Source organism: Suillus fuscotomentosus (genome assembly GCF_016647785.1).
Source record: "Suillus fuscotomentosus strain FC203 chromosome Unknown F5891scaffold_2, whole genome shotgun sequence".
In the NCBI taxonomy this organism is placed as follows: Eukaryota; Fungi; Basidiomycota; class Agaricomycetes; order Boletales; family Suillaceae; genus Suillus; species Suillus fuscotomentosus.
Window position 1 is genome coordinate 1,887,575 of NW_024539514.1, and position 24,532 is coordinate 1,912,106.

General features: G+C 47.8%; 10 protein-coding genes across 10 annotated transcripts; 6 read left to right on the top strand and 4 right to left on the bottom strand.

The window, feature by feature from the left end:
* Positions 1–147: 147 nt before the first annotated feature.
* On the bottom strand, positions 148–1,098 carry F5891DRAFT_1124792 (uncharacterized protein; the record flags this gene model as incomplete). Its single annotated transcript, XM_041363917.1, has 5 exons — positions 148–346; positions 403–497; positions 569–628; positions 684–756; positions 812–1,098. 5 exons carry the CDS (start codon positions 1,096–1,098, stop codon positions 148–150), a joined length of 714 nt encoding a protein of 237 aa, XP_041233662.1.
* Positions 1,099–1,560: 462 nt separating this feature from the next.
* Positions 1,561–4,901, bottom strand: F5891DRAFT_998742 (general APC amino acid permease). Its single transcript, XM_041378502.1, has 24 exons — positions 4,469–4,901; positions 4,415–4,421; positions 4,251–4,363; positions 4,141–4,205; positions 4,052–4,086; positions 3,988–3,996; positions 3,919–3,930; positions 3,859–3,866; positions 3,751–3,811; positions 3,625–3,695; positions 3,561–3,574; positions 3,476–3,502; positions 3,338–3,420; positions 3,151–3,284; positions 3,013–3,094; positions 2,895–2,955; positions 2,782–2,841; positions 2,557–2,729; positions 2,444–2,502; positions 2,322–2,395; positions 2,204–2,265; positions 2,048–2,150; positions 1,891–1,985; positions 1,561–1,840 (listed from the first exon to the last, which is right to left on the bottom strand). Exons 1-24 carry the CDS (start codon positions 4,618–4,620, stop codon positions 1,757–1,759), a joined length of 1,644 nt encoding a protein of 547 aa, XP_041233663.1. The 5' UTR covers positions 4,621–4,901; the 3' UTR covers positions 1,561–1,756.
* A 2,813-nt stretch (positions 4,902–7,714) lies between these two features.
* F5891DRAFT_998754 (uncharacterized protein) lies at positions 7,715–10,032 on the bottom strand. Its single transcript, XM_041378503.1, has 10 exons — positions 9,645–10,032; positions 9,274–9,588; positions 9,100–9,219; positions 8,987–9,051; positions 8,870–8,933; positions 8,796–8,818; positions 8,681–8,741; positions 8,406–8,615; positions 8,189–8,307; positions 7,715–8,135 (listed from the first exon to the last, which is right to left on the bottom strand). Exons 1-10 carry the CDS (start codon positions 9,879–9,881, stop codon positions 7,919–7,921), a joined length of 1,431 nt encoding a protein of 476 aa, XP_041233664.1. The 5' UTR covers positions 9,882–10,032; the 3' UTR covers positions 7,715–7,918.
* A 1,312-nt stretch (positions 10,033–11,344) lies between these two features.
* On the top strand, positions 11,345–13,751 carry F5891DRAFT_1135951 (glycoside hydrolase family 5 protein; the record flags this gene model as incomplete). Its single annotated transcript, XM_041364803.1, has 15 exons — positions 11,345–11,445; positions 11,505–11,536; positions 11,590–11,653; positions 11,713–11,836; positions 11,956–12,030; positions 12,087–12,187; positions 12,241–12,265; positions 12,318–12,465; positions 12,529–12,805; positions 12,857–12,949; positions 13,000–13,015; positions 13,055–13,091; positions 13,141–13,295; positions 13,349–13,410; positions 13,464–13,751. 15 exons carry the CDS (start codon positions 11,345–11,347, stop codon positions 13,696–13,698), a joined length of 1,545 nt encoding a protein of 514 aa, XP_041233665.1. The 3' UTR covers positions 13,699–13,751.
* Positions 13,752–13,985: 234 nt separating this feature from the next.
* On the top strand, positions 13,986–15,772 carry F5891DRAFT_226475 (uncharacterized protein). Its single transcript, XM_041370998.1, has 4 exons — positions 13,986–14,138; positions 14,195–14,641; positions 14,696–14,906; positions 14,960–15,772. Exons 1-4 carry the CDS (start codon positions 14,017–14,019, stop codon positions 15,650–15,652), a joined length of 1,473 nt encoding a protein of 490 aa, XP_041233666.1. The 5' UTR covers positions 13,986–14,016; the 3' UTR covers positions 15,653–15,772.
* A 56-nt stretch (positions 15,773–15,828) lies between these two features.
* Positions 15,829–16,704, bottom strand: F5891DRAFT_998764 (uncharacterized protein). The gene is made up of 5 exons (XM_041378504.1): positions 16,668–16,704; positions 16,544–16,611; positions 16,221–16,485; positions 16,077–16,161; positions 15,829–16,016 (listed from the first exon to the last, which is right to left on the bottom strand). The coding sequence occupies exons 3-5, from the start codon at positions 16,267–16,269 to the stop codon at positions 15,923–15,925; spliced, it is 228 nt and encodes a 75-aa protein (XP_041233667.1). The 5' UTR covers positions 16,270–16,485; positions 16,544–16,611; positions 16,668–16,704; the 3' UTR covers positions 15,829–15,922.
* Positions 16,705–17,318: 614 nt separating this feature from the next.
* Positions 17,319–18,478, top strand: F5891DRAFT_998772 (rab geranylgeranyltransferase). The gene is given in 7 exon segments (XM_041378505.1): positions 17,319–17,443; positions 17,493–17,608; positions 17,621–17,623; positions 17,662–17,875; positions 17,924–18,057; positions 18,112–18,286; positions 18,340–18,478. The coding sequence occupies 7 exon segments, from the start codon at positions 17,332–17,334 to the stop codon at positions 18,462–18,464; spliced, it is 879 nt and encodes a 292-aa protein (XP_041233668.1). The 5' UTR covers positions 17,319–17,331; the 3' UTR covers positions 18,465–18,478.
* Positions 18,479–19,417: 939 nt separating this feature from the next.
* On the top strand, positions 19,418–19,882 carry F5891DRAFT_938643 (uncharacterized protein; the record flags this gene model as incomplete). The annotated part of the gene is made up of 2 exons (XM_041374183.1): positions 19,418–19,618; positions 19,673–19,882. 2 exons carry the CDS (start codon positions 19,418–19,420, stop codon positions 19,880–19,882), a joined length of 411 nt encoding a protein of 136 aa, XP_041233669.1.
* Positions 19,883–20,409: 527 nt separating this feature from the next.
* On the top strand, positions 20,410–20,952 carry F5891DRAFT_899219 (uncharacterized protein; the record flags this gene model as incomplete). Its single annotated transcript, XM_041373428.1, has 1 exon — positions 20,410–20,952. A coding segment is annotated over one exon (543 nt), but the record flags the coding sequence as incomplete, so codon positions are not given.
* A 467-nt stretch (positions 20,953–21,419) lies between these two features.
* Positions 21,420–24,341, top strand: F5891DRAFT_1160996 (P-loop containing nucleoside triphosphate hydrolase protein; the record flags this gene model as incomplete). The annotated part of the gene is made up of 9 exons (XM_041365246.1): positions 21,420–21,573; positions 21,624–21,670; positions 21,725–21,791; positions 21,847–22,091; positions 22,142–22,270; positions 22,320–22,711; positions 22,759–23,007; positions 23,060–24,157; positions 24,207–24,341. Exons 1-9 carry the CDS (start codon positions 21,497–21,499, stop codon positions 24,339–24,341), a joined length of 2,439 nt encoding a protein of 812 aa, XP_041233671.1. The 5' UTR covers positions 21,420–21,496.
* Between the last annotated feature and the right edge of the window lie 191 nt (positions 24,342–24,532).

A 24,532-nucleotide genomic window follows, 5' to 3' on the forward strand; every position in this document is an offset into this window, starting at 1 on the left:
CTGTATAAGACACTACTGACTTATAATTTTCTTGTTGTCTGTTACTGTTTACACGGCACATATATACGTACCTAGATAATCGTCCAGTCCAACAGAACATTCATAACACTAAAACCAAAAGGATCTCTGAACTACCACAACGATGAATCACTCCTGCCCAAGAACGAGCGCGCCTTTGTTATCTATCAAAGTAAACCACGCATCTTCCTGTCCTGCCTTAGTAGCACCCACAGCGGGCGGTAGGCCAGATGAACCCAGGATGCCTGCTTTCATCATGGCATTTGCGAGAACGGGAACGTGAATCTCCACGCTGGACGTAAAATGCGACGCAGCGCCCGTCACGTAGCTTGAATTAGCCAAATCAACATTGAAATAGAATTTGAGGGAGAAGAAAAAGCGCACCCTGCTATGGTCTCTGTAAACCTTTTATTGGCACGTTGAGCTCCTTTGAGGAAACCTGGGCGGAAAACGATGGTGTCCGCATACCCAAGGACGTGCTATGCCCAGTTCTGTGAGCCCTTTGGATCTGAAGGAAAACAAAGTCAATAAGGATTAAGGAAGAACCGACCGTGGTTATGTTTGCGTACCTCGGATATAGGAAGTAAGAGGATGGGTTAGCACCACCAGACTGTATTTCACATCAATTCCCATCATGCGCATTACGTGTTTTGGGTGAAACCCACCGACAGATACACGACACGTTGTGGATGTTCCGGATCATCTGTCTTTGCAGCCTTACAAGCGTTCACCACATACCTATATACGACACATGAGATGAAATCGAGTATGACAAAAAAAGAACTCGACTCACTCTCTGTCAATCTTCTCAAACATTTCTGCGCTCCCTGCATTCGCGCGAGTCGTCCCGAGGGTGACGAACACGACATCCCATCGCCCATCCTTCAGCCCTGCTGCTTCCAGATTCTCAAAGTTGATTGTTTTCTGCTCCAGTTTGCCCCTATTCTGGGGAAGGTCGGCTTCGGGGGTTACTCGTCTCCCATATTCGCCGACTTTGGACCATTGGTCGTTTGCGAGAAGCTCGCGAAGGAGAAATCTGCCTGTTGCGCCCGTTGCGCCTAGAATGAGAGCTGTAGACATGATGTGGAGTTGTCAAAGTATCTCGGATGTGGATGACGACGTCTCGAGTCCGCCGACGTGCACGTGTGCGTTCGGCGCGGTGCCAAACATGACATAACATCACAAAACATCACTTTGCCGCGCTGCAGTAACCAGTTTTGTGCTCGGGTTAGCGATGAGTTGATCCGCAACTAAGCTGGCAATTGGTATTGGTGGTATATGTATATGATGAGCCAGCCTGCGCACCACGCATCAACTACGGTATATATAGAGGCATTTCCAACATGTCTCTACTGAGCCTAGCCTACCTCCAGCCACCACCTGCTAATATTATCATGTTCTAGAATGAGTTGACATCTACATCAACTAGTCGCAATACAGGCACCAGGGATCACGCCCGTCCATCGGATACTCGAATCGGGCGAATAATCCTTGGCAGTGTACTTTTCGGTGAAGCCTAGCGTCATTCAAACTAGCGATGGATTATGATATATTCAATGCCGCACTGCACAGTAGACATTTTAAAGAGCGTAATCGTTTCGTTCTCAACAAACCATTACAGGTATTTAACACAACATAGACAAGCCATCCATCGCTACACACCAAAAATAAAAAAAGGGGAATTACAGCTCTGACCAAACGAGAGCCGGGGACAGTGACTAAATCCGTACAACAACACTTAGAACAAGATTTCAGCAAGTTTTTGCCAGAAACCCTCGGGAGGGTAGTATGGCCCTTCTGTCTCCTCTGGGGTGGGAATACCCTAATCTCACCCGTCAGATCGAGCCGAAGAGTAGCCGCCAAGACACTTACCGTCACAAAGTCCATCTCTTCTGGTTTCCAGACCTCAGTCTTTTTCATAAACTTCCAGCCAAAGTAAAGAGCGAAGAACAGCGGTATGTTGATATCTGCGAGAGGTAATTGGGATTGTGAGTCTATCAAGACTTTATGGGAAAATGAGCAGACGCACAGGCAGTGAGGAAGCCGGAGGCGGTGAAAGTCCAGAAGACTTCGAAGCCGTTGATGATGATGAAGAGAACGCACCAACTCAATCCCCAGATCGCAAGCCATGGCTGGAAGTAGTGTCAGCACTCGGCGAAGCCACGTATCGATAGAGGGTACGTACTTGGAGGGGGTTCCAGTAGTGGAGCTTTCTGCGGTCAATGCCTTGGTACTTCATTCCGCGATCTGCATATTTTATGAGACTTGGATTGGAAAGGGAGATAAGCGGACGATGGGCTTACGGAAGAATATGTAGGTCAAGTTGATAGATCCCCAACCGAAGAAGCCGCCCACAGTTGAGAGGTTGACGAACCAGCTAAGATAAACGTGAGTATCGATCATACACCACTAGGAGAACACCTACTTGAACACTGTTGCGCCACCAGACTTTATGTTCATGAGCGCGAGCAATGCAAATATGCTCTTTATATGTAATCAGCGCCATGCAATAGTTCGATGATCATGAAGACGACGCACAGAGAATGCAACAGCGATGAACGGAAGTCCCGAGTTCGTGCACCTTGCAAAAATCTTGGGTGCTTGCCCTCGGAGAGCAAGACCGTACAGAATACGAGATGAACAGAAGAGGAACGAGTTTGCAGCACTGAATGCACTCGTCATGACGCCGGCGTTGATGATGCTTGGTAAGACTGTCCGTGTAAACATGAACAACGATCGGGTCCGGATCATCGTGAATGTTACCTTTAATTCCAGCATTCGTCATGGCAATGACATAGGGAGACTCAGCAGCAGTACCCGTGGCTGTGAGGAATGTATCAGACCTGCCTTGTAAAGCTCGAGTAGTGAGAACTCACATTGGAGTAAGTTGGGATCGTTGTAAGGAACAATAAGGCCCGTGACAAAGATACCGAGGATCTGCGCGCACCCTCCATCAGGACCTGCATCGTTCCAACCAAAATGATAAAGGCTTACATAGAAAACCAAAATACGGAAGAATACCCTGCGTACGGCTTTTGCGATGTTCCGGCGGGGGTTTTCGGTCTCGGAAGCAGCACTATAAATCGATTTGATAAATGAGCTTCTTTTGTTGGAAGGGAAGGGTATACTTACATTGCGACGAGTTCCATGCCTTGGAATGAGAATGATGCTTGAACAATAACACTCAGAATGCCCAAGAAGCGGTCCAGGCCAATATGCTGTGGTTCTAGTCCAGCACCTGCAAAAATACCGGGATTTTTCCAGTACTACCCTCATTGTCAGGACAAATGGTTCATTTCCAGTTGATTTTGATACCAACCTGGAAGCCCAGCCGGTGGTGATTTGGTGAACCGCCAAGATCAATGATCAGACCAACAAGAATGAGACCGGTGATCATCGTGACTTGGGATAGTGGGTAAGGCGGATATACCACGCCAGCATTAGGAATCAAGCTTACGTTTAATGATCGAGAACACGAATTCCGCTGGTAGATTATATGGTTGAGTTTGACTGGAGCAGCTTCAGAAATAATCACTTCTAACCTTCACCAAAATACCTGAGGGAAGGTTGTGAGCATGCACTACACGGAGCATAAATGCCACATACCGTACACCGAAGATGTTCGTTGCGCAAGCAAAAACAATGATGATTGCGGTGTAAATACCAGCATGATTTGGCTACATGATAAAGCTTCATCAACATGGTTGAAAACCAATTGTTTGCTTGGCTCACATTAGAATCCCAATAAGTGATAAGAATCTGAGCGCCTGTGATTTCCACCGGCACAGTTATCCTGATCGCGTGTGAACGTAATGCCAAGAAAACCAAAAATAAACATACACGTTGGTCTGTGGATCCGATCAGTACATTGTTACGTGCAGGGACGAATGATTAGCTCACATAAAAGTAGTTCTGAAAATATTGCGATGACTGTCAGAAACGGCATGGACCGCGAGGGAGTTGACTTACCCATCCGACCTAGACAGCAATCAATTAGCGATAGCGCACTTCAATCGAGGAACTTGATACTTACTGCGAAACCAAGTGCAGGGTCGACCCATCGTGCGGCTGAGTTGCGTCGATCAATGTCACATTTCAAATGATACGAACTATCCCACATACCAAAATGGGGGAATGTCCCTGAAATTGGGGCATGAGACGTCATTTCACCGATGGAACACAGCGATCTAAAAAGCATGAGACAGGTTTGATGAAAGGGTGTGCGGGCGTACGAGTATGCCACTGAGCCTACGAGGGCGTATGCGATCAGGGCACCGAGGGGGCCTGCGCCACTGAGAGCTTTCCCAGAACCCAGGAAAAGTCCTGTACCGAGTGTTCCAGCTATCTACACTCTTCGTGAGTCAACTTGCAAGGGTAATACCGTGACACGACATACAGCAATCCTAATAAAATCAATGAGCTGGCTATAACAAAATAAAGATGGACATACATCTGAACATGGCGTTGCTTGAGTCGACGCTGTACCAAGTCGATTGAAGCGACATCGAACTGGTGCCTTCCGTCAGCAACGACGTGAACTCCAACGTCGGGGTGGTTCTTCTCGACGCTATTAACATCATACTTGTGGTCCTCGCTACTCATGATGGAGTCAACGAGGGGGATAGTGCCAAAGAATAGCGTACTGAGATGAGTGGGGGGTTCAGAGGGGGAAATTTATATTCGGCTCGTGTGCCATTAAGTATGGTAGGGAGACACAGCACAGCGTGGTGTCAAGTGGTGCCTGATACGGATCAGAAAATATTAGATAGGAACCATAATGGTGGAGCGTGTTGATAGGAAGTTTTACTGCAATTTGTTTACCGACAATTAATAGCCATGTCAAGAATGCGAACACGTCCGACATAACGATCAATACGTACACACGGGTAGCTGTGTATGATGTTACAGGAAGACTGCTGAGCACTAGGCGACTTCTCAGTCGGGCACGGAGTTTACCGGGTTGTTCGGAAGTTCCCAATAATATTAGTGGACTCAAGTTAAATCTGGAAGGGGTGTTCCTCATCTGAACCAGCCTGTTCTAGGTTTGAGTCGACGGGTACCTATCAGAAACTTCGAGCCTTTGACTTTTGCTCGAAGCTCGATTTTCAGCTTGACTGAGTCTCCCAAATCACCCTTCTGTTGATGATAGGCTCGACGACGACATCGGAGACCTTGAAATTTTCTCGTGGTACGATAAACGATGTCATCGTTCCATGTGCCGAGTCGGATCATCTAACAGGTTGCAGGTGGCGCAAGCAGTACTACTAGTAAGTACTAAACAGGCCATGCTAGAATCGGTATATCAATGAGGCTCGCGGCCCAATGGCTACTGGGGAGCTTTACTGGAGGTGAAACAGGGCTTCAAGTGCAGTGAGTACCAAGTACTGCGTAACACCCAAGTATTAATGAAGTTCTCCGGGCTTCTAGTTGGCTCACAAGTTAACAGTCTCGATAAAGATATCTTGGTAAAAACTGCCTAATACGGCCTACTACGCCAACAAAGTGCGGTAGGTACAATCGCCGCATGATGCAACTCTCAGGCAGGTCCCGGCACACCTGATTATCCGCTTTTCATATGCCAACCCGTGTGAGTCACTGACATCGTTTGAAAATGCCTCTAATGTGGAGTACCCTCAAATTAATGGAAGGAAGTCGCCACCATCTACTCCTTCAGGCTATCCGAGTCTTCCCCCACGTTGAACGTAGCGATTTTCACCACCTATATCATGATGTTGTTCCTTGCTCATCCACACACTTACTTGAACACTCAATGAATGTCATAATGTCACAGCCTCCGACGGCCTCCGAGATCGTCCGTGGAGTTGATATCGGAACGTTCTGTTTGTCAAAGTGGCACAAAAGCCTTACCGAGCTGCCAAACGAACCCCGCTTGCCCCGGAGCTGTTATGCCTGCCAGATGCTCATTAAAGAAACCCCAGTTCCCTCCCTTCATTGAGCCAGTAACAACCGGCGGGCGATGCGCCGCAGTATCGCCAATGACAGCTCATCTAACTCGCTACTCCGTTGAGTTCAGCTGAGCCATGACGGGTGTCTCTAAATTAAATCATTCGGCTCAGTACGCGCACATGGACCAATCTCACGCGCATCATAGTCCTTACAGTCATCGAATGCAGTGCGCCGCCGTCGTATTCAGACCACAATGTGAACATTTCAACACTATCCGGCGCGCGCGGGATCATCACGAACCTATTAATGAATGCGAAAAAGATAGCGTCAAGGTGAAGGCTGATGATTTGTATATTGATTGGTATGGTGACGGTGCAGTGAGGAGCGCTGTCAGCTGAGCGCTAGCGCCAATGCTCAACAACAGCATAGGAGCATAGAGTTGAAAAACTTACTTGTTGCGCACCCGGTATGCAGTCGGGCCGAGACATTCATGGGAATGAGATTCCCACCTCTGCCTCCGCAAGAACGCGTCAATGCATATGACGAGTCTGCCCCAGGAAACCATCTACTCCCAAATTACCAATGCGAGTTGTTGGAGGCTTCCTGTATCCCTTATCTACCTCATCAAATCTCATAATCGAGCCAGCGAATATACGAGCTCTTGTCTCGAGTGCCACTTGCTTGTTACCTTAAATTTTGTTATCTTCTCATGCGAACTCCATTGAATTTTTTTGAGTTGGTGTAGAGATAGCGTTTCCACGGCTACCCCAGGCCACGTCGGTATGTCACGCGTCGCGCTACGCTCCATACTCGATCACAGATCACTATATACTTGGAAACAGCCTTTTCGGGTACATAACTCCGAGATAGCTTCTCGTACAGAACCTAGCCCTACGCGTACTGCTGGACCGTTATCCTTGTGTTCCCGGTCTTCATGTGATGCCTCGAGCATTACAATGTCTAGAAAGCGGTGATACATTGAAATTTTCATTCAATCCCGTCCTCGACGGCTCAAAACCCTGTACCATTACACTTCGGTATCCCTCTACTGGTCGTACAACTCAATGTAGACCCACAAGTGATGTTACCGAAGCCAGCGCGTTATCTCCAACCAAGAACTTCTATCAGATAAGCTACATTCCCGAGCCCGATCATCTGATGATCATGATCATGAATCATGATGCATATGTCCAACCTGTTCAAATACCGGAAAATGTTGTCCCAATTCCAATATGGCCTTTACTGCACTCATGCAGTCGGACCTAGCATCCGAGGCGGAGTGGGTACCTCGCATCCCAGTGACAATACTCATGTACAAGGCTGGGTTCCTTTGTCGTTCACCTTTCTGGTCCCCCAAATGGCACATGTCCAACTTGTACCACAGCATCTTTCGAGCTCACCACCATGTTTGCTGCTGCGCGATAACATGTGTGGACGTATCAGCATGACATGCGGGCCTGAAAATGATTCTTTCTTGCCGATATCACGCGACGTCTGATGGTGCTTTGCGATAGCGTCAGGTCCCCAGTTATCGGTGATAGGGAGACATGATTAATGATTCTTGAATGAGACCATACCGTGACATAGTCCAGGATGCATCTCCTATTTTCTCCCGCGATTTGGTCAGGAAACGAGTAAGTACGACGAGGGGGCTGCGACATCGCGAGGATCCTAGATATGTGCGCGAACTCTCCGCGACGCTTTAGCCCCATTGGGAAATAAGGTTACGATAGAACATACCTGGGCAACATTGAAGTATTTCTCATACAGGCTCTGTTAATCGAAAAACTTGAGACTAATCAAACGATGAAAAATAAAGCAGGCTTAGACACGACGGACCCCCATTTGTCTGCATGTTAGGGGGAACCAATTGCTAAAGCTAACGGCAAAGGCGAGAAGGCGGCCATTTGATGAGATACTTTAGATTAAATAACGAGGTTCTAAACACCGCGCGAAGTCATCCAGTGCTACGACCAAGCATGCCATCGAGACATCAATCATCTTCGTCTTCTCCAAGTACATGCGCTGGTGCCGATGTCCCTTCCTCCCTTGATAGAGGCGTATACCACTTACTTGCATCCGTATTCGACAGCTCAATGCCCTCGGCGGAAAAAACAACATTGGGCTGCTGCACAGACGATGCGTTCCGCCCAGACGCGGAGTAAAGGTGCAGCAAGAAGACAGTGAGGAGGTAGAACAGGAACGCGATGCTGTGAGAGAACTAAGCTGACAAGCATTGACGCGAATTCATAAAGGCCCCCACCTATACATCGACAGTACATATGTGACGTGATCTATCCCTTCCTCGTGAGCAGCTTCGAGTTCCTCATCCGTAGCAGACATAAAAAGTAACCTGGATACACAGTTAAGAAGCAAGCATGGCTATGTCATGGTGGCAACATACCCAGAAGCAACCATTAACTATTGAATATTACGATGAGTACTTTCACAACAATCGTTCAGGAATAATACTAACAAACTGGCGGCAAGTGCCTGAATGCCCGGACGGCATTCAGTTTCGCGGCAACACCAGTATCTTTGGGCGCAGAGGGTGCCAGGGTGTGCTCTGAATCATTGTCATCCAGTGGAGGTCTCTCCGGTAGGGGTGAGGATGGCAACGGTATGAAACAAACCTCAAGGACACGTGCAAAGCCGGCGAGCATCAGCGAGTATCCAAACATGGAGTGAACCTGAGAATATGACCAACATCAGTACACACGGATGGTGAATATATGCAACCTGACATGATTCTTACCTTCGTGGACAACATCAGAGCCTGGGCATGGTCAGACATAGCCCATCCTGTTAATATTATGCTAAGCGCTTATCAGACCATCGACCAGCCAGTACGAGAAAGCGAAAAGACGGACATCACGCCGGGGACAACATTTCGCTGTATGCAGAGACAAGCTCAACAATGCAATAAAATCGACTGGATAGGTACCTGATTATTCCGAGACAGGAAGATGCCAAGAGCGCCCCCCGCCCACCAGAGTATCCCAAGAATCCTGCGTAGGCATGGTTAATCACTTGACCGATACAATTCTCGGAACAGACGTACGTATGCTGCATATCTTTCACACTCCATTCACCACCGTGGTGCTCAGTGAATGTATTGACTATGCCCTGTCACATACTTAGCTCGAGCACATTGTACGTCCGTGATAGGCGCACCCAAAGCATAATCACCCAGGAATCCCACCATTCTGGGCTACGGCCGCTGCGGCGGACCCAGTTGTCCCCGACAACGAGTAAAAGCGCCATTATCATACCATAGCCAATGAATCCACTTCCCTGAAGATTTGTATGAGCACTGTCCGAAAGGGGTCATATTACACGTGGACCAACCATAATATAGTGCGCAGCACATTGTCCAGCTCCCACCTCGCCGCAGAATCCCCTTAGCGTGATAACGCCAAACAAGCCCTGAACCCAACCAAGAATGGGCCATACACGTCCTAGGATGCCATGGGCGCGCACAGCGTATGGTCGTAGGGTACGTTCATGAATATGAAGCTTGAGATAGATTCCAAGGCCCAGCTGGGCGAAGATAGGGACCAAAATCCATGATCCGATATGGGAGTGGACAGAAGAAGGGAACTGTCGACCGCCATGTGCATGGCCGAGGACTATGCCACCAAAAGTCAGGGCAAAGGCGAGACTCTGTGGGTAATTTCCTTGATCAGAAGAATCACAGAAGGTAAAACATTGCAACGTACTTGTACTGGAACATGCCATCTACTTCGCGCAAGTCCAAGGACCATACCTACTGGGAATATGAAACCCCATACGATAGCTTGGAGGGCAATATGGATCCAGAGAACGGCATCAACTGGGGCATGCAGTTGTTCTTCTGTAAGGTCTGCTCCGTGATGTTCATGAGCAAGCACTGGCACTATCCAAGTTAAGACGAGGGGAAGTAGTAGGGGTGTCGATGAGAACAAGTCGCCTGCCATCAACAACGTTGAGCGACCTTGAATCTGCTAGATATTGTGCTTATAAAACGCTTCGAACAACTTGAATCAAGGTGTGAAATGACACGTGCATGTCGGCAAAGTGTAATATTATGTAATCAACGTTTGCATGGTGATGACTCCCAAGCGCGCACTATCCAAATTCAAACCCAGTTTTACTAGTCCAACATCTATCGACAGTTTGCCTCATAGACGGACCAGTCACCACTGACCAGTCCAACAACGTCCTCTGGGAAAGGTTGTAGTAATTACCGATGGAAACCACTGACTACAAGGCAACGTGTCCACCGGGGATAATCGATCAACGACCACAGTCCGAGAGCCGCCTGTGACAGTTCCGTACCACTGGTTGGACTATCATACACTGGCAGAACGGATATATATTATATATATTCAGGGTGGCCGTCTTTTAGGGTCAAGTACAAGGCTACCAGCCATAAGGGTATATCACTATGAATCTATGACTGTATCCTGTGATGCTGTGACACGAGGGAGAACAGCAGTGGTAAAGTTTTGGTGACACTTAGTGGTGCCGGTGATCATCATGACACCCTGAGACAACTTGAAATTACTAACCGCGACAGATGGCCGTTCAAATTGGGGGAGCCTCGGCATATGTATCGGTGGCCCATCTGTCTATGGAACTTTTCTGACTGTCTCTCAGGCCTCAGGTGTGCACGCATGATCACGAGGAGATGTGGACGGTCTGTATACCTTATGAGTGCGAGGCCAACTTGCCAAGTTATTATATAACTCCGAGACAAGTTATCTTTTATCATGACCTGGCTACTAGCTGTGTCATAATCTATTACGAGCTCGTTACACTCCGTTGCCAAATCATCAAAGGATGGCCTGCGGAATAAAGGAGCTATAGGGAAGCCAGGTATGCTATAATAATATCTCTATAGCTCAATTGACTTGTGAAATAAGCAGCATACATATGATACTACCGGACACTATGTGGCTCGCGATCGAGCGACACCATAACCCCCCGGCTACGACCGCCCGCCAATTCAGATCACCGGGGTGTTTTTTTTTTTTTTTTGAAAAAAAAAAATCCAGTTTATCGTCCTTTGGGGTCGTAGACCTATGTTGGACTTCGCCCTTTACTCGGGGGGCTTGGTCCCGTTCTACTATCGTAGTATGTATAACGGCGAGTTGAGTTATGTATATCGCACATATTGCTTACAGGGAGGAGTTGGACTATAGTTCAGTCATCTACCCGGGGACCGCACGGTCCGCACCCCAAACCTTACTTGACAGCTTATGGTTTCACTCTGGTATACTGTGTTTCAGGCTCACATCTACATGACCCGCCATGAGCTGGCAATGGGCACGTCTTTCGGGCAGAAAGCCTGGTATAAATTGTGCTTCCTCTTGAAATTTGGTTTGAAAACGCGGATCATATTCTCTCTCCACGCCAATTGAGGACTGACCACTGTCCAATGAGACATATCCTGACAGGCTTGGTGCTCTCGATCACGTTTATTGCCTGTGCATGGGCTGGGCAACCAACTCATATTTATGGTGTTAATTTGGGTTCATGGTAGCGTTACAACTTACTCTACGTCTCTGACCGACTGTGTAACTTAAGTGGTAGCGCAGGTTAGTCCTAGAGCTATGGATGCTCCCTCAAGGTGATAAACCGATGAACTATGCAAGTACGTGTTTACTGAACAAGTTTCTTTAGGGTGGGTGGATATGGGTGGACAATTATGTGGTTCAGATTGTTCGACATGCATTTCAACCGAGTCGTACGTTCCTATTCTATACTATTTGTATGTGAAACTCGATTTGTTTTGTGATGATCTAGGGCATTTGCACAAGCGTATCCAGACACTGTCAATGCTACATTCGCTCAACACTGGGATACATGGTTTACACAGAGTGATGTCGACACATTGAAGGCAGCCGGTATTAACACTGTCCGCATTCCTGTGAGTTGATTTCAAGGCATACCGCGAACGTGGCTAAGCTAACGCTGGACGGCTTGATCCGCTTTGCCTTTCTCATCCCGTGCGGACTCGTGTGTGTTGTGCAACGCGTTCGTACATAGCTGGGATATTGGATTGTGGAGGATTTAGTCAATAGGCCGCACGAATTATACCCTCAGGGCGGTCTTAACTATTTGGTGAGAAGCTCTGTTGTAGCTCAACCTTCTAGTTAAACCCAAGCTTTTGCAACTAGCGCCGGGGCTTGGGCTGGCTGCAAGACGCCGGGATCCAAGTAATCTTGGATCATCATGCATTGCCCGGAGTTCAAACGGCTCAGCAAATGTTCACTGGAAAGTAAGTTCCCATCCGTTCACTATTGGTTCGGTACTGAGAATGATTTTTACCAGTTGCACTACTGATGTTCAATTCTACGTGAGCCCTTTTGCAGCTGGCAGAAGCAATAAGTATGATAACCTGCATACAGACTCCATACAACTACCAGCGTGCACTAGTGTGGACAGCGGTTATGACTACGCTTTCTCACCTGGACCCTAATTTTGGAAGTGTTTTTTCGATCGAAGCAGCCAATGAGCCCATTAATGACGCGTCTCAAACACCTGGCTATGGCACATGTATGTATCACTCATCGAAATTTCTTATATTTATGGTCTCATGGGTTCTGAATCTTCATACAGTCCAAGAGAACTTCGTTCAGACAGTCCGTGCCGTTGAACTCACACTCGGAATCTCTGTGCCGTCGTCTAATTTATCGGTATCTGTATCAGCCTCCGTCTCGAACAACTTCACCGCTGCATTGAATGAAACATCCTCGGCAACCATCTTCCCAGCGGAGGTGCAAGCGGCACTTTCAGAAGCGGTTCCGATTATTATGGGGATTGGAGCAACACACGGTTTGCAGACCATATTCGAAGCGTCACCCTTCAAGCAGTCCGGTACTCCATTGGTAACGAAGTAAGTTTGCTACATGTTCTTGCTAGGATACATTGACAATGGCATGCAAAGCTTCATGGATATGAATTGGCAGTACAACAACCCCTCTAACCCAGCTGATGTTGCGATTGGCCCCCAAGCTTACGACGACCACTTGTATTATTCGTGAGTACGACTACATTGTATTATCATGATTTCTTAAATTCTCTCTACAGGTCGGCCGTACGTCGTGTGCATGTAACTTATCGCTTCTCATTGACAATTTTATAGGGAAATGATTCGACGTCATACATGACCAGTATCTGTAGTACGTATTCTTCATTGATTCGACAATGGCGTACTCATTTGTGGTAAAGATCTTGCAGAAATCCAGACTGATGCAGCACTCGGCAACTCTCCACTCTGGTTCGGAGAGTGGTCACTCGATACACAGTTCAATGCCACGGACGAGTTCCTTTACCAATGGGCTGACGCACAGAAGTTGGCTTACAGTAAAGGTGCTGGATGGATTGTACGTGTCCCATAGTATTTGATCAAGACGTGGAACAAACAAGAATCCTTTAGTACTGGAACTTCAAGATCGAGATATCAAACCTTACCAACGGGAATGCCCGTGCAAAGCAATGGTTAGTCAAGGCGCAGACCAGTGTACTTTATGAATGACTTGACGGTCATCTAGGTCATACCTTGAGGGGTTGGAACTCGGGTTCTTTACCCAGGACCCCGCGGCATTCCACAATCCAAACGTGTGTGCTCCATATACGAACAGTACTTCGAACAACACTTCGACCAGCGTCTCGAACAGCACCTCGAAAGGCACTAGTTCAAGTGCGCCTATATCGATCCCTGCCACAGGTTATCAACCACTCATTTATTTTATGTTCTTAATATCGTCATCATTAATATTCCTTTAAGCATGCCAGAAACGAGGTTCGTTTGCCATCGAATATTCTTTTTAGACATGAGAGGGAGGTTACATACACTTGATAAATACCCGACTACCGAACTTCTCCAGCAAGACCCTTCTTTATCGTTCCTTGGACTGTTTGTATCATAAATTGGTATTTGCTTTCACAACATCTTTGCTCGAGAATCCTTTGTGGTGATTAGCGACATGACCGAATTCTGAATAAGCATCAGCAAGGCGTTGAAATCTAAATTAAGAATTTCCGACAGAGGCCTCCTTTCTCGTCTAGTGAGTCAGTGACCCAACTTGCGTCTGTCCACTATGAATGAACTTACTATTGGCTCACATATCAGGCATCGCTCGCCATCCCTTGATACTATTCCTCTCGACATACTTTTCGATATATTTCAACTTCTTCCTATCCAAAGCGTCCTGGCACTACGGCAGGTTTGTGCCCCTGTTTTCATTTCACGGGGTGTTTGTGTCTGATTTTTACTTTCTAGACTAGTAAAAGTTTCGATGCCATCACCCGTCTGCGCAGTCTTTGGGCTTTTTTTCTGCGGACTCTTGTCCAGCAAAACATCCCTATACCTTATTTCGATGGGAAATCCCCTGAGTCTCTGTCAGCGGTTTACATGTCGTGCACATGCTCTTCGCATTAACTGGACTAACCCTAATCCGAATCTGAAGAGAGAAATTCATTTTGGGGGGGCCGAGAAATATTCGAACGTTTTACTAATGGAGTTTCTCCCTGGCAGAGGAAATCGTTGGTTAGTTTCTGTCACGATCGGGGCATTCAGAGAATGTATCATCCAGTGCTGGGACCTTACCGTCCTACAACCCGTGTGCGTAGCAAAACTGACGTACAAGAACGAGGCATACAACTGTGTTGTTATCAATAACGATCCCTCTTCTCCAGCCATAATGGCGATTCAGTCCAAGCCAGAAGTGTGAGTGTAAATAGTAACACCCGCTTTAACGTTCTTGCTGATTGTCTATCATAGAACGGAAATAATAACCATCGACTTCGAAGAGAAAGACCCCGAGTCAGCGTTCATTCCGCTGAGTGCCATTGATGGACGTAGAACGATGCACCTACTCAGCGGGAGCACACTCGTCACCAAGTGTCTAACACGTGACGGAAAAGTGAGCATATGGGACATCAGCGATCGACCTCATGAGAAAATCCAGTTGGTGAGCTCCTCACTATTACAGGTTAGCTTGCTTTTCCTGTGTAATCCCGCACATTGCTGAACTCTATGATTTAGGAGTACCATTGCAGAGCAATGCATCTCTGTCACGATTATCTGATAATATTTATCAAGGGGACTGTTGAGCTCTACTCGACCATTCCCCGACCCAACAACATTGCAACGCCGGGAGTGCCGATCTCGTATCCACTCGCACAGCACAGCTTCCACTACGAGATCAACTACGAGATCATAGACAATGTCAATATGTCAGAACAAGTCAGCTGGCATGCTGCGCGCTTGCACCGTCCATCGCCGATCAACATTGTCATTCGATTCTGGCCGGGGGACACATTGCATCATTTCGTGCTTGACCCAAATCCCGCGTACGTCCCAGGACGGGAGACTTCTCTATACAACCTTCCATACTTGGTGCAGCCCACTCTAGTGCAGACGATATGCTCTCCAGCGTTGTCAAATCTGAAGTCGCACTTTGCTCTCGGACGATATGGTACTATGCTCTTACTTGACAACCATTACCTAGACTTGGCGGACAGGATGGAGTATAGCGACTTCCTACATCAGCGACTTTCAGTACGGATACTGACGGCTACAGGAGGATCCTCGACTAACCAGCATGGCTCACAAGATTCTATGGCATTTCGCGCACGAGGCGGCAGCTATTGGAACAGGGCAGCGATTGATGAGGAGTCTGGGAGGATTGTGGTCAGTAATGTAGATGGTACGATAACACTCTTCGAATATCTTTAACTTGGTTTCTTCATTTGTTTTGTTTTGATTATTGTCTTGACATAGACATTCTTCTCCACACGCACATCAAACTCACATCTAGCATATCTCACCATTTTCTCGTCTGTCACTTTATATCCCTTGTCCATGTTATGCGAAAGAAAATTCATGGTGGTGGTGTACAACTGCGTGTCTCATTCCTGCTAGGTTTCCATTCCGAAAGGATCACGATTATTCCAAGTCACAGCCGATATATTGTGTTAGGAAGCAATGAGGACAATATGTGCCATGTCATAATCCTATACTCGGAAAAGTACGTACCGCCGACGGCGTCAGTCCGAGTTCCCTCAGTGTTTTGCTAAACTGATCGCGAGAGAATGTTTTCCTATTGTAAAAACCATGAATCCTCGGTACGGGTATACCACGCAACAAGATGCAGACTGACCTGGGGAAATGCTGGGCGAATGTGACTGTTTCTACATCGACGGAAAGCATCTGGGCAGCTAGAAATTCAGCGACTTCACGTAACGCTTGCAAGATGTGTCAGTTCACAAGACGTTTGTGTATGCAGGGAAGCGACAAGACATACTTGCATCACTCGGCAAAGTGGTCGTGTTAGGCGTTGCTCCACTTGCCATACGGATTTGGAGACGAGTGTCTTTAAGTCCTTCCCACTTGTGCCGCTGAACGAGGACGCTGTTACTGCCGGAGTCGTTGACGCACTGGCTGATGCGTCAATAATTGGTTGGCCGTCACGTAAAGCTTTCTCCCTTGCAGCCTTTTCTGCACGGCTTTCTTATCAGCCTCAATCTGGGCCTTTACCGCGGCCTTGGCTCTGGCATCCTCAAGCTTCTCTACCGCACGCGGTTAGATCGGATTAATATGGATAGAATCCATGGGCATGGCAACCACCTATGTTTCTAGCCACCTTCTTTCACGAGCTCTTCGGCCTTCAGCTCATCTTTCAGTTTGCTGATGTCCTGGGTTGATTGAATTTCTGAAACACAAACACCACCAAGTACGCGACTAAACTCACCTTGCCAGACTTGCGGCGAATAGCTTCATTCACACGTTGGACTAGGGCAAAAGCAGTGAGGAGGGAACTCGATTCTGTGTGACAATGTGCTACACTATGAACAGAGCTGTCAGAGTCAGTCGGACTGCGTGCGTGCGTCGCTGACCAAGCTACGGAGATCGCCGAAGGACTGACTGCCTCTTGTCTATGTGACTTCTCTCTGTCTATGCCTTGGGACCTAGACTCGTGACCAGTCCATCTATGAGACAAGCCATCGATAGACGCTTGGGACCCCCGGTCCAACGTGCTTCCTCTACTTCTTGTTGAGACTTTACGCTGCGCTTTGCAGCTATTTTTTCTCTGAGGTCAGGCAACCTCTGCCGCTTCTCTTCCTCGATTACTGACGCTTACAACGTTCCTCCGGGTGCCTTTCGAAAATCAGTTCCCGTCATTCGTCCGACTTACGTAATTTCCTTTTGGCTGTCACGGTGAAGGCTCTGGATCTCGAAAAGTCTTTTGAACAATATCGCAATGTCCACTTATCTGCTCGTTCCCCAACATGTTGGGTTTATCAGAACTCTTGGAGATGTGAGCTCTTCCACTCTTACTCAGTCAACTGATTGATCTCTAAGCTTTCAAGAAGAGCAAACATGAGCTGTCTTATCATCTCTCAGCTCACCTAAGGATGAACGCAGTGTACTGGGGCCTGACTGCTCTTTCGATCATGGGACATGGGGACGCGTTGGATCGCGATGAGATGGTAGATTTCGTTATGAGCTGCTGGGATGAAGAAGCAGGTTTGTCACCATCAAGCGATCCATGCTATCTCAGGCTCACATTCCGCAGGCGCTTTTAGCGCTCATCCTGATCATGACGCGCACCTACTTTCCACTCTCAGCGCGATACAAATTCTGTTGATGCAGAATGCGCTCGATAGAGTCGATATCGACCGCGTTTTGAAATGTGCCGTGTTTTTCTATCCTCGAATGATTTACATCACTAACATGACTCAGTTATTCTATCTTTGCAGAAACCGTCTGGAGTTTTCGCGGGCGACGCCTTTGGGGAAACTGACACACGGTTCGTGTACTGTGCGGTCAATGCCCTCTCGCTCCTTGGCAAACTTCATACGCTGGACGTTGAGAAAACAATCACATACATCAGGCATTGCAGAAATTTCGACGGTGGATTTGGTCACGTTGCGGGTGCTGAAAGTCATGCTTCACAAGGTGAGTCTCCCAACGCACACATGATTTCAGAACGTTGAAGCGCTATAGTATTTGTTTGCGTTGCGGCACTCGCTATCCTGGACAGATTGGACGAGGTTGATCAGCCAACCTTATGTTGGTGGTTATCGGAGCGACAACGACCAAATGGAGGACTTAATGGGCGCCCTGAAAAGCTGGAAGATGTGAGTTTCTGTATACATGATTGCCCTTCAGTGTTACTAATTCTCTGTTTATAGGTTTGCTACAGCTTCTGGGTGTTATCCGCCCTTGCTATCCTTGATAAGCTCGCATGGATAGACTCAAGTAAGCTGGAAGCTTTCATTCTCTCCGCGCAAGACACCGAGTCGGGAGGTATTGCCGACCGCCCGGGCGATATGCCTGATGTTTTTCATACGATATTTGGCTTGGCCGGTGCGTTAGGTGTTATAATCTCAGAACTAACCTCAGAACAATCTTCTTGACAGGTCTGTCATTACTAGGATACCCGGGACTAGTGGACCTTGACCCGGTGTACTGCATGCCTGCGAGCATCATCGAAAATTTAGGTCTCAGGAAGGGGTGGAAGGCTTTGCAGAGAAGGACTTCGTGATTTGCGCTGGGATTATATGGAAAGCAGGACAGCGGTGCTCGTTTTTTCGTGTCACAAATCCCTATTAGGCGGTAGGACTTCGGTCATCTCATGTGCGTCGAGTATTGTTGATAAATAGTAGTAACCAACGGGGCATCTCGAGCGGGTACTAATAGTGTTACCATACTGCTAGCATGCGGTACGCTTCGTTTATCTACCTACTCTATGATTCTGACTACCCTTTCTAGATTTAATCTGGGTCTCAGATGCAGGCCTCACCTCGGTCCTCTCACTCAATATACAGATCGCACCCGCCACCGGTAGCATGTCATTTTCATCATTCGAAAAAGCTTCTAAGGTCTTAGAAGGCCTCTCTAAAGTTGCATCCCTTGTGTATTAACTGAACGTAGGCAGGCAGAATTTCCCGGAAGATATATACTTCTGCAGGGTCAAGCCTATCACGCGACTCGTATGCGTTGCATTCTTTCAGTTGAATCACGCCAACAGCTCCTCAGGCGCCCTCTGAAGAAATCCTGGACGAGGGCGGGAACGTATTGTCAGCTATATCCCGACAATATGCTAGCTAGTCGCGACCAAAAACAACGTCACTACATGCATGTATGCGTGATCGACCACGACAAACGAGAAATCAATCGAAAAGTTGAGAACGCCATCCAAGATTTGAAAATGAGAGCACAAATGGGAATATCAAGCACGGGGTTGCTATGTCGAGGACGCCGAATGACAATTTGCGATGTTACAGAAGAGACATAACGATAGGAGATGAGCATAAAGGTATGGAATGGATAGCCACAATACTGGTCAAGCGTGCGCGAACCTGGGTATGATATATAGGCAGGGCGCTCGAAGGCTGTACTAAGTGTCACACCGTATCTATCGATAGCTCGTCTAGTCACATTGCTTTTGGTTGAGTTGGTTCCTCACTGGCATGCCAGTGAGCGCTGAATTCACTTATGCACCGGTGTCTGCATCTCGAAGAGATTCTGCAAGAAATCTTCAAAAATGCTGACTATTTGTCGTTGACGGTTCTTGCCAGGACATGTCGATTGTTTTACGAGCCCGCCCTGAACGCCATTTACTGGGATCTTCCAGGGCTCCAGCCATTAATTGAGCGTTTACCCCACGATTTGTGGTCAACCAGGTCCGGTGAATTGGTGAATGTTCAAATGAAGATTTGAGAGCTCTTCTAACTAGCTACCATTGTCTAGGTGATCCGAGGACCCTTGCGCCCCAATGATTGGGAAGTGTTTGCAAGCTATTCTCGCCGGGTTCGTAGCCTACGGCTTAGATGGTTTGCGAGCGATGCCAAGCTTTATCGCGCCCTTTTGTCGCCTCCTGATCCCTCGTTTCTTTTACCCAACCTTCGTACATCACCTGGCACTGTCTCAGCACCCGCTCTGCTGGACTTGATGACATGATCGCCTTCATGCGTCTGCTCTTCTGTCACAACCTCGCGACAGCGCAGCTAATCGTATCTGAATATGCTCTTGCTGCATTCTCCGATCTTGGATGCACCTCGCTTAGGAAGCTAGTCATCCAAAGTCATAAAGTTGCTATCAGTGCAAATGTGACAGAAGATGCGATATACAAACTCTCTGCTCTGAGATCTCTCGCGTGCGGGGAGGTCTCTGTCAGAGCTCTCCATCACTTGGCGCAATTTCCATTGTTGAGCCGCTTGACCATTTGGCTCGGAAACGATATCCCATCCACACTCACTTTTCCAAGGTTTTCATTTAGCAAACTTCGCTATCTGACAATCAATACTAAATCTATCGGTCCGTGCCTCTCCATGCTCAAGGCGGCCAACTGGAACATACGCTGCTTCCACCATCGGATGGATGCGGGGTATGATCCCGCTGGACGCAAGGTGCTTCTGAAACTGCTTCCCTTGCAGCTCTCGCACGAGTCACTGAATTGCATTTCCCTGCAAACCGCCTCTCCTTATCAAGACGATGACTCTACCACAAATCCCTTTTCATTGAAGCCACTTTTTAGCTTCAAGAATCTGTTGATACTAGAACTCAACATGAGCGGAGCTATCCTCCCAGAACTGGATAACGACAGCTTGCGACAACTCGCTGTTTCGTGGCCGCGGTTGCGGGTTCTCATCCTGCATCAGAACGCAGGAGCGTATCGTGTCCCACAAGTAGATCTCACAGGGCTTGTTATACTCCTGGAACATTGCCCCGAACTACATCAGCTCGTCCTTTCCGTGAATGCAATTATCGACACCAAGGCGCCTCCCACGCCTCCGATAAGCAACAGCAGCAATAAGCTCATTACCTCCATCAATTTTTCCAATTCGCCGATTACAAAAACAGCTGAAGTTGCGGCGTTTCTGTCTGCTATCGTGCCCAACCTCCGAGAAATGTCATCTTGGACAGGAGAGGTGATGTGCACTGCTGGGAGCGTTCAAGAGTATCGAAAACGGTGGGACGATGTAGCAGAGTTGGTCCCTGTATTTGCAGAGGTGCGAAGGCAGGAAAGGGAAGCCTGCATGCACTCACTGAAGAGTGAAGTAGTGCGTAAATAATCTCCTTGTGGACCACGTCGCTGCTGGGATTCCATGGTCCAGACGGCATAAGATGCTGCACTTCTTGGGTTCTTCTATTCATCCCGGAGTGCAATTTTGGGCATCTGGTCCAGATGCGCAGGACTGTATCATCTCATCTTTCTATATCATAGTATGTAACGCGGAACTTTCTTCGATACAATTGCTGTTGTACGTTATTCCAGCACTTACCCCAAGCTTACAATTTTTATACGTTTATGTATGTACTTTCACATATGTACCGAAAGTACTGGTAGACTTCAAACAAAGCGCCGATCGATATGAATATTTTAATGGTCGTCAGATATATAAAAGTTTAATTTTTGGTTTTGGAAGGTTATCGAAGGGACGGGAAAATCGATTAGGTAGTGCAATCACACGTGGCCATCTATTCAGACAGGACGCGCGTCGCTTCCTCGCCACTACAAAAGCTGACCTTGTACTTTAACATTGTTAACTCTCTCCTTGCTAGACTATCATAATGGCTGACCCCAGCGGTGCTGCACCACAACCAGGTCCAAATGACACTTCTACTGCAATTCTGCGGCCAAAGAAATCGTATGTTTACAATAGACATCTCCCATGACATACTCATCTGAGATCTACAGGCCAAATCGTCTTATTGTCGACGAGGCTACTTCAGATGATAACTCCGGTATATATGTATGAATAAATACTAATGGATATTTGCCTGATCTTTCATGGACAGTTGCAACTTTGAATCCTGCGACCATGGAGCTTCTCCAACTTTTCCGGGGCGACACTATCATCGTGAGGTATGCATCGTGAACTCTTTCCACAGCAAGTCATTCTAACTAACGTGACATGCAGGGGAAAGAAACGTCGCGACACCGTTCTCATTTGCCTGAGCTCCGATGATGTTGAAGAAGGTCGTATCCAGGTGAACAAGGTTGCCCGAAATAACTTGCGCGTGAAACTTGGCGATCTTGTCAACGTCCATCAATGTTTAGACATCAAATACGGCAAGCGGATACACGTCTTGCCATTCGACGATTCCATCGAAGGTCTCAGTGGTAACATCTTCGACGTCTACCTCAAACCCTACTTCCTCGAAGGTATGTATGCGTTGGTCGATAAATGTGGCCAATGAACTTATTCCGCCTAGCATACCGGCCAGTCCGTAAGGGTGACACATTCCTTGTTCGTGGCGGCATGCGGACAGTAGAATTTAAAGTCATCGAGACTGATCCCGCCGAATTTTGTATAGTGGCCCAGGACACTGTCATCCATACTGGTTTGTTTGATTGTGTGTCTTGTCAGCATGTGCGCTGAACATTCCACAGAGGGTGATCCTGTCAAGCGCGAAGACGAGGAAGCAAACCTCGCAGATGTTGGCTACGATGATATCGGTGGTTGTCGGAAGCAGATGGCCCAGATTCGTGAACTCGTCGAGTTGCCATTACGTCACCCACAGCTCTTTAAGTCCATCGGTATCAAACCACCTCGTGGTATTCTGATGTTCGGTCCCCCTGGTACTGGAAAGACGTTGATGGCACGTGCGGTAGCCAACGAGACTGGCGCATTCTTCTTCTTGATCAACGGCCCGGAGATCATGAGCAAGATGGCCGGTGAGAGTGAAAGCAACCTACGGAAAGCTTTCGAGGAGGCCGAGAAAAACTCGCCTGCTATCATCTTCATTGATGAGATTGACTCCATCGCTCCTAAGCGTGAAAAAGTACGTGAGAATGAGTATTTATATTGTCGTCTCTGACGATATCATAGACGAACGGTGAAGTCGAGCGTCGCGTTGTATCGCAACTGCTCACTCTTATGGACGGTTTGAAGGCTCGGTCCAATGTTGTTGTCATGGCTGCTACCAACCGGCCAAATTCCATTGACCCTGCCCTTCGTCGCTTTGGTCGTTTCGACCGTGAAGTCGACATCGGTATTCCAGACCCTACTGGTCGTCTGGAGATTCTTCGCATCCACACGAAGAACATGAAGTTGGGCGATGACGTCGATCTCGAGCAGGTAAAGCAACTGTGAACTAGTATGCCGTGCAATTCCTGATGCTCCTATTCAGATTGCCGCCGATACACATGGCTACGTTGGTTCCGACGTAGCTGCTCTTTGCTCGGAAGCTGCTATGCAGCAGATCCGTGAAAAGATGGATCTCATTGATCTTGACGAGGACACAATTGACGCCGAAGTGCTGGATTCCCTTGGTGTCACTATGGATAACTTCCGCTTTGCCCTCGGTACCTCCAACCCATCCGCACTTCGCGAGACTGCTGTCGAAGTGCCCACAGTCACCTGGGACGACATTGGTGGTCTGGAAAAAGTCAAACTCGAGCTCCAGGAGACAGTGCAGTACCCTGTCGAGCATCCCGAGAAGTTCCTCAAATATGGTATGTCACCGTCGAAGGGTGTCTTGTTCTACGGCCCTCCGGGAACGGGTAAGACACTCCTTGCGAAAGCCATCGCGAACGAATGTCAAGCCAACTTCATCAGCATCAAGGGGCCTGAATTGCTCACGATGTGGTTTGGTGAATCAGAAGCCAATGTTCGTGATGTGTTCGACAAAGCCCGTGCTGCTGCACCTTGTGTCATGTTCTTTGATGAACTTGACTCCATCGCGAAGGCACGTGGCGGCTCATCGGGCGATGGGGGAGGTGCAGGGGACCGTGTTCTTAACCAGATATTGACGGAGATGGACGGTATGAACGCCAAGAAAAACGTTTTCATTATTGGTGCCACCAACCGTCCTGATCAAATCGACTCTGCCCTACTCCGTCCCGGACGTCTTGACCAGCTTATTTACATTCCCTTACCTGATGAAGTCTCTCGCTTGGCTATTCTGAAGGCAGCCCTGAAGAAATCCCCCATTGGCCAAGATGTGGACCTTGGGTTTTTGGCGAAGCAAACTCATGGCTTCTCTGGTGCTGATCTCACTGAGATTTGTCAGCGTGCCGCAAAGCTGGCCATTCGTGAAAGCATTGAGTCTGATATCAGGAGACAGCGTGAGCAGAAGGAGAAGGAGGAATCCGAGGACGCCAAGATGGAGGAAGATGAGGAAGACCCTGTTCCTGAAATCACAAAAGAGCACTTCGAGGAAGCGATGAAGTATGCTCGTCGGTCGGTGTCAGACCAAGACATCAGGCGGTACGAGATGTTCTCCCAGGTATGATCTCTCACTCGCTATACATCAATCGGCTAATCTATCTCTCCAGAATCTGCAACAATCACGTGGATTTGGTAACAACTTCCGATTCCCAGAAGAAGCCTCTGCAGGCGGCGCTCCATCAGCGCCCGCTGGCAACGCTGGTTTCGCAGATGACTCGCAGGATGATGACTTGTACGCGTAGGGAATGTTTCACATGTCTGTTTTCAATAAATCATAGACTGCTCATCCATCCACTTTGTATATTATGAGAGGAGTAATATTGAAACTTTGGACTTCTGTACTGTAGATTGGCTTCTGAGCGCGGAGTCGCTGATTTGGCGATGAGAAAACACCACATGAAATATGAAATATTGCGAGATGTTTCTTGACAGT

Coding starts and splice junctions, on each gene's coding strand:
- F5891DRAFT_998742 (XM_041378502.1), bottom strand. CDS start 4,620: ATGAGTAGCGAGGACCACAAGTATGATGTTAATAGCGTCGAGAAGAAC. Junction 2,151..2,203: donor ACTACTGGAACCCCCTCCAA/GTACGTACCCTC, acceptor CACTACTTCCAG/CCATGGCTTGCGATCTGGGG. Junction 1,986..2,047: donor CTCCGGCTTCCTCACTGCCT/GTGCGTCTGCTC, acceptor TACCTCTCGCAG/ATATCAACATACCGCTGTTC.
- F5891DRAFT_998754 (XM_041378503.1), bottom strand. CDS start 9,881: ATGGCAGGCGACTTGTTCTCATCGACACCCCTACTACTTCCCCTCGTC. Junction 8,819..8,869: donor TCCTGTCTCGGAATAATCAG/GTACCTATCCAG, acceptor CTCTGCATACAG/CGAAATGTTGTCCCCGGCGT. Junction 8,308..8,405: donor CATTCAGGCACTTGCCGCCA/GTTTGTTAGTAT, acceptor ACCATGACATAG/CCATGCTTGCTTCTTAACTG.
- F5891DRAFT_226475 (XM_041370998.1), top strand. CDS start 14,017: ATGAACTTACTATTGGCTCACATATCAGGCATCGCTCGCCATCCCTTG. Junction 14,139..14,194: donor GCGTCCTGGCACTACGGCAG/GTTTGTGCCCCT, acceptor TTTACTTTCTAG/ACTAGTAAAAGTTTCGATGC. Junction 14,642..14,695: donor ATTCAGTCCAAGCCAGAAGT/GTGAGTGTAAAT, acceptor TGTCTATCATAG/AACGGAAATAATAACCATCG.
- F5891DRAFT_998764 (XM_041378504.1), bottom strand. CDS start 16,269: ATGGCAAGTGGAGCAACGCCTAACACGACCACTTTGCCGAGTGATGCA. Junction 16,162..16,220: donor CACTTTGCCGAGTGATGCAA/GTATGTCTTGTC, acceptor ACATCTTGCAAG/CGTTACGTGAAGTCGCTGAA. Junction 16,017..16,076: donor TTCGCCCAGCATTTCCCCAG/GTCAGTCTGCAT, acceptor TTTTTACAATAG/GAAAACATTCTCTCGCGATC.
- F5891DRAFT_998772 (XM_041378505.1), top strand. CDS start 17,332: ATGAACGCAGTGTACTGGGGCCTGACTGCTCTTTCGATCATGGGACAT. Junction 17,876..17,923: donor TGAAAGTCATGCTTCACAAG/GTGAGTCTCCCA, acceptor GAAGCGCTATAG/TATTTGTTTGCGTTGCGGCA. Junction 18,287..18,339: donor TACGATATTTGGCTTGGCCG/GTGCGTTAGGTG, acceptor TCTTCTTGACAG/GTCTGTCATTACTAGGATAC.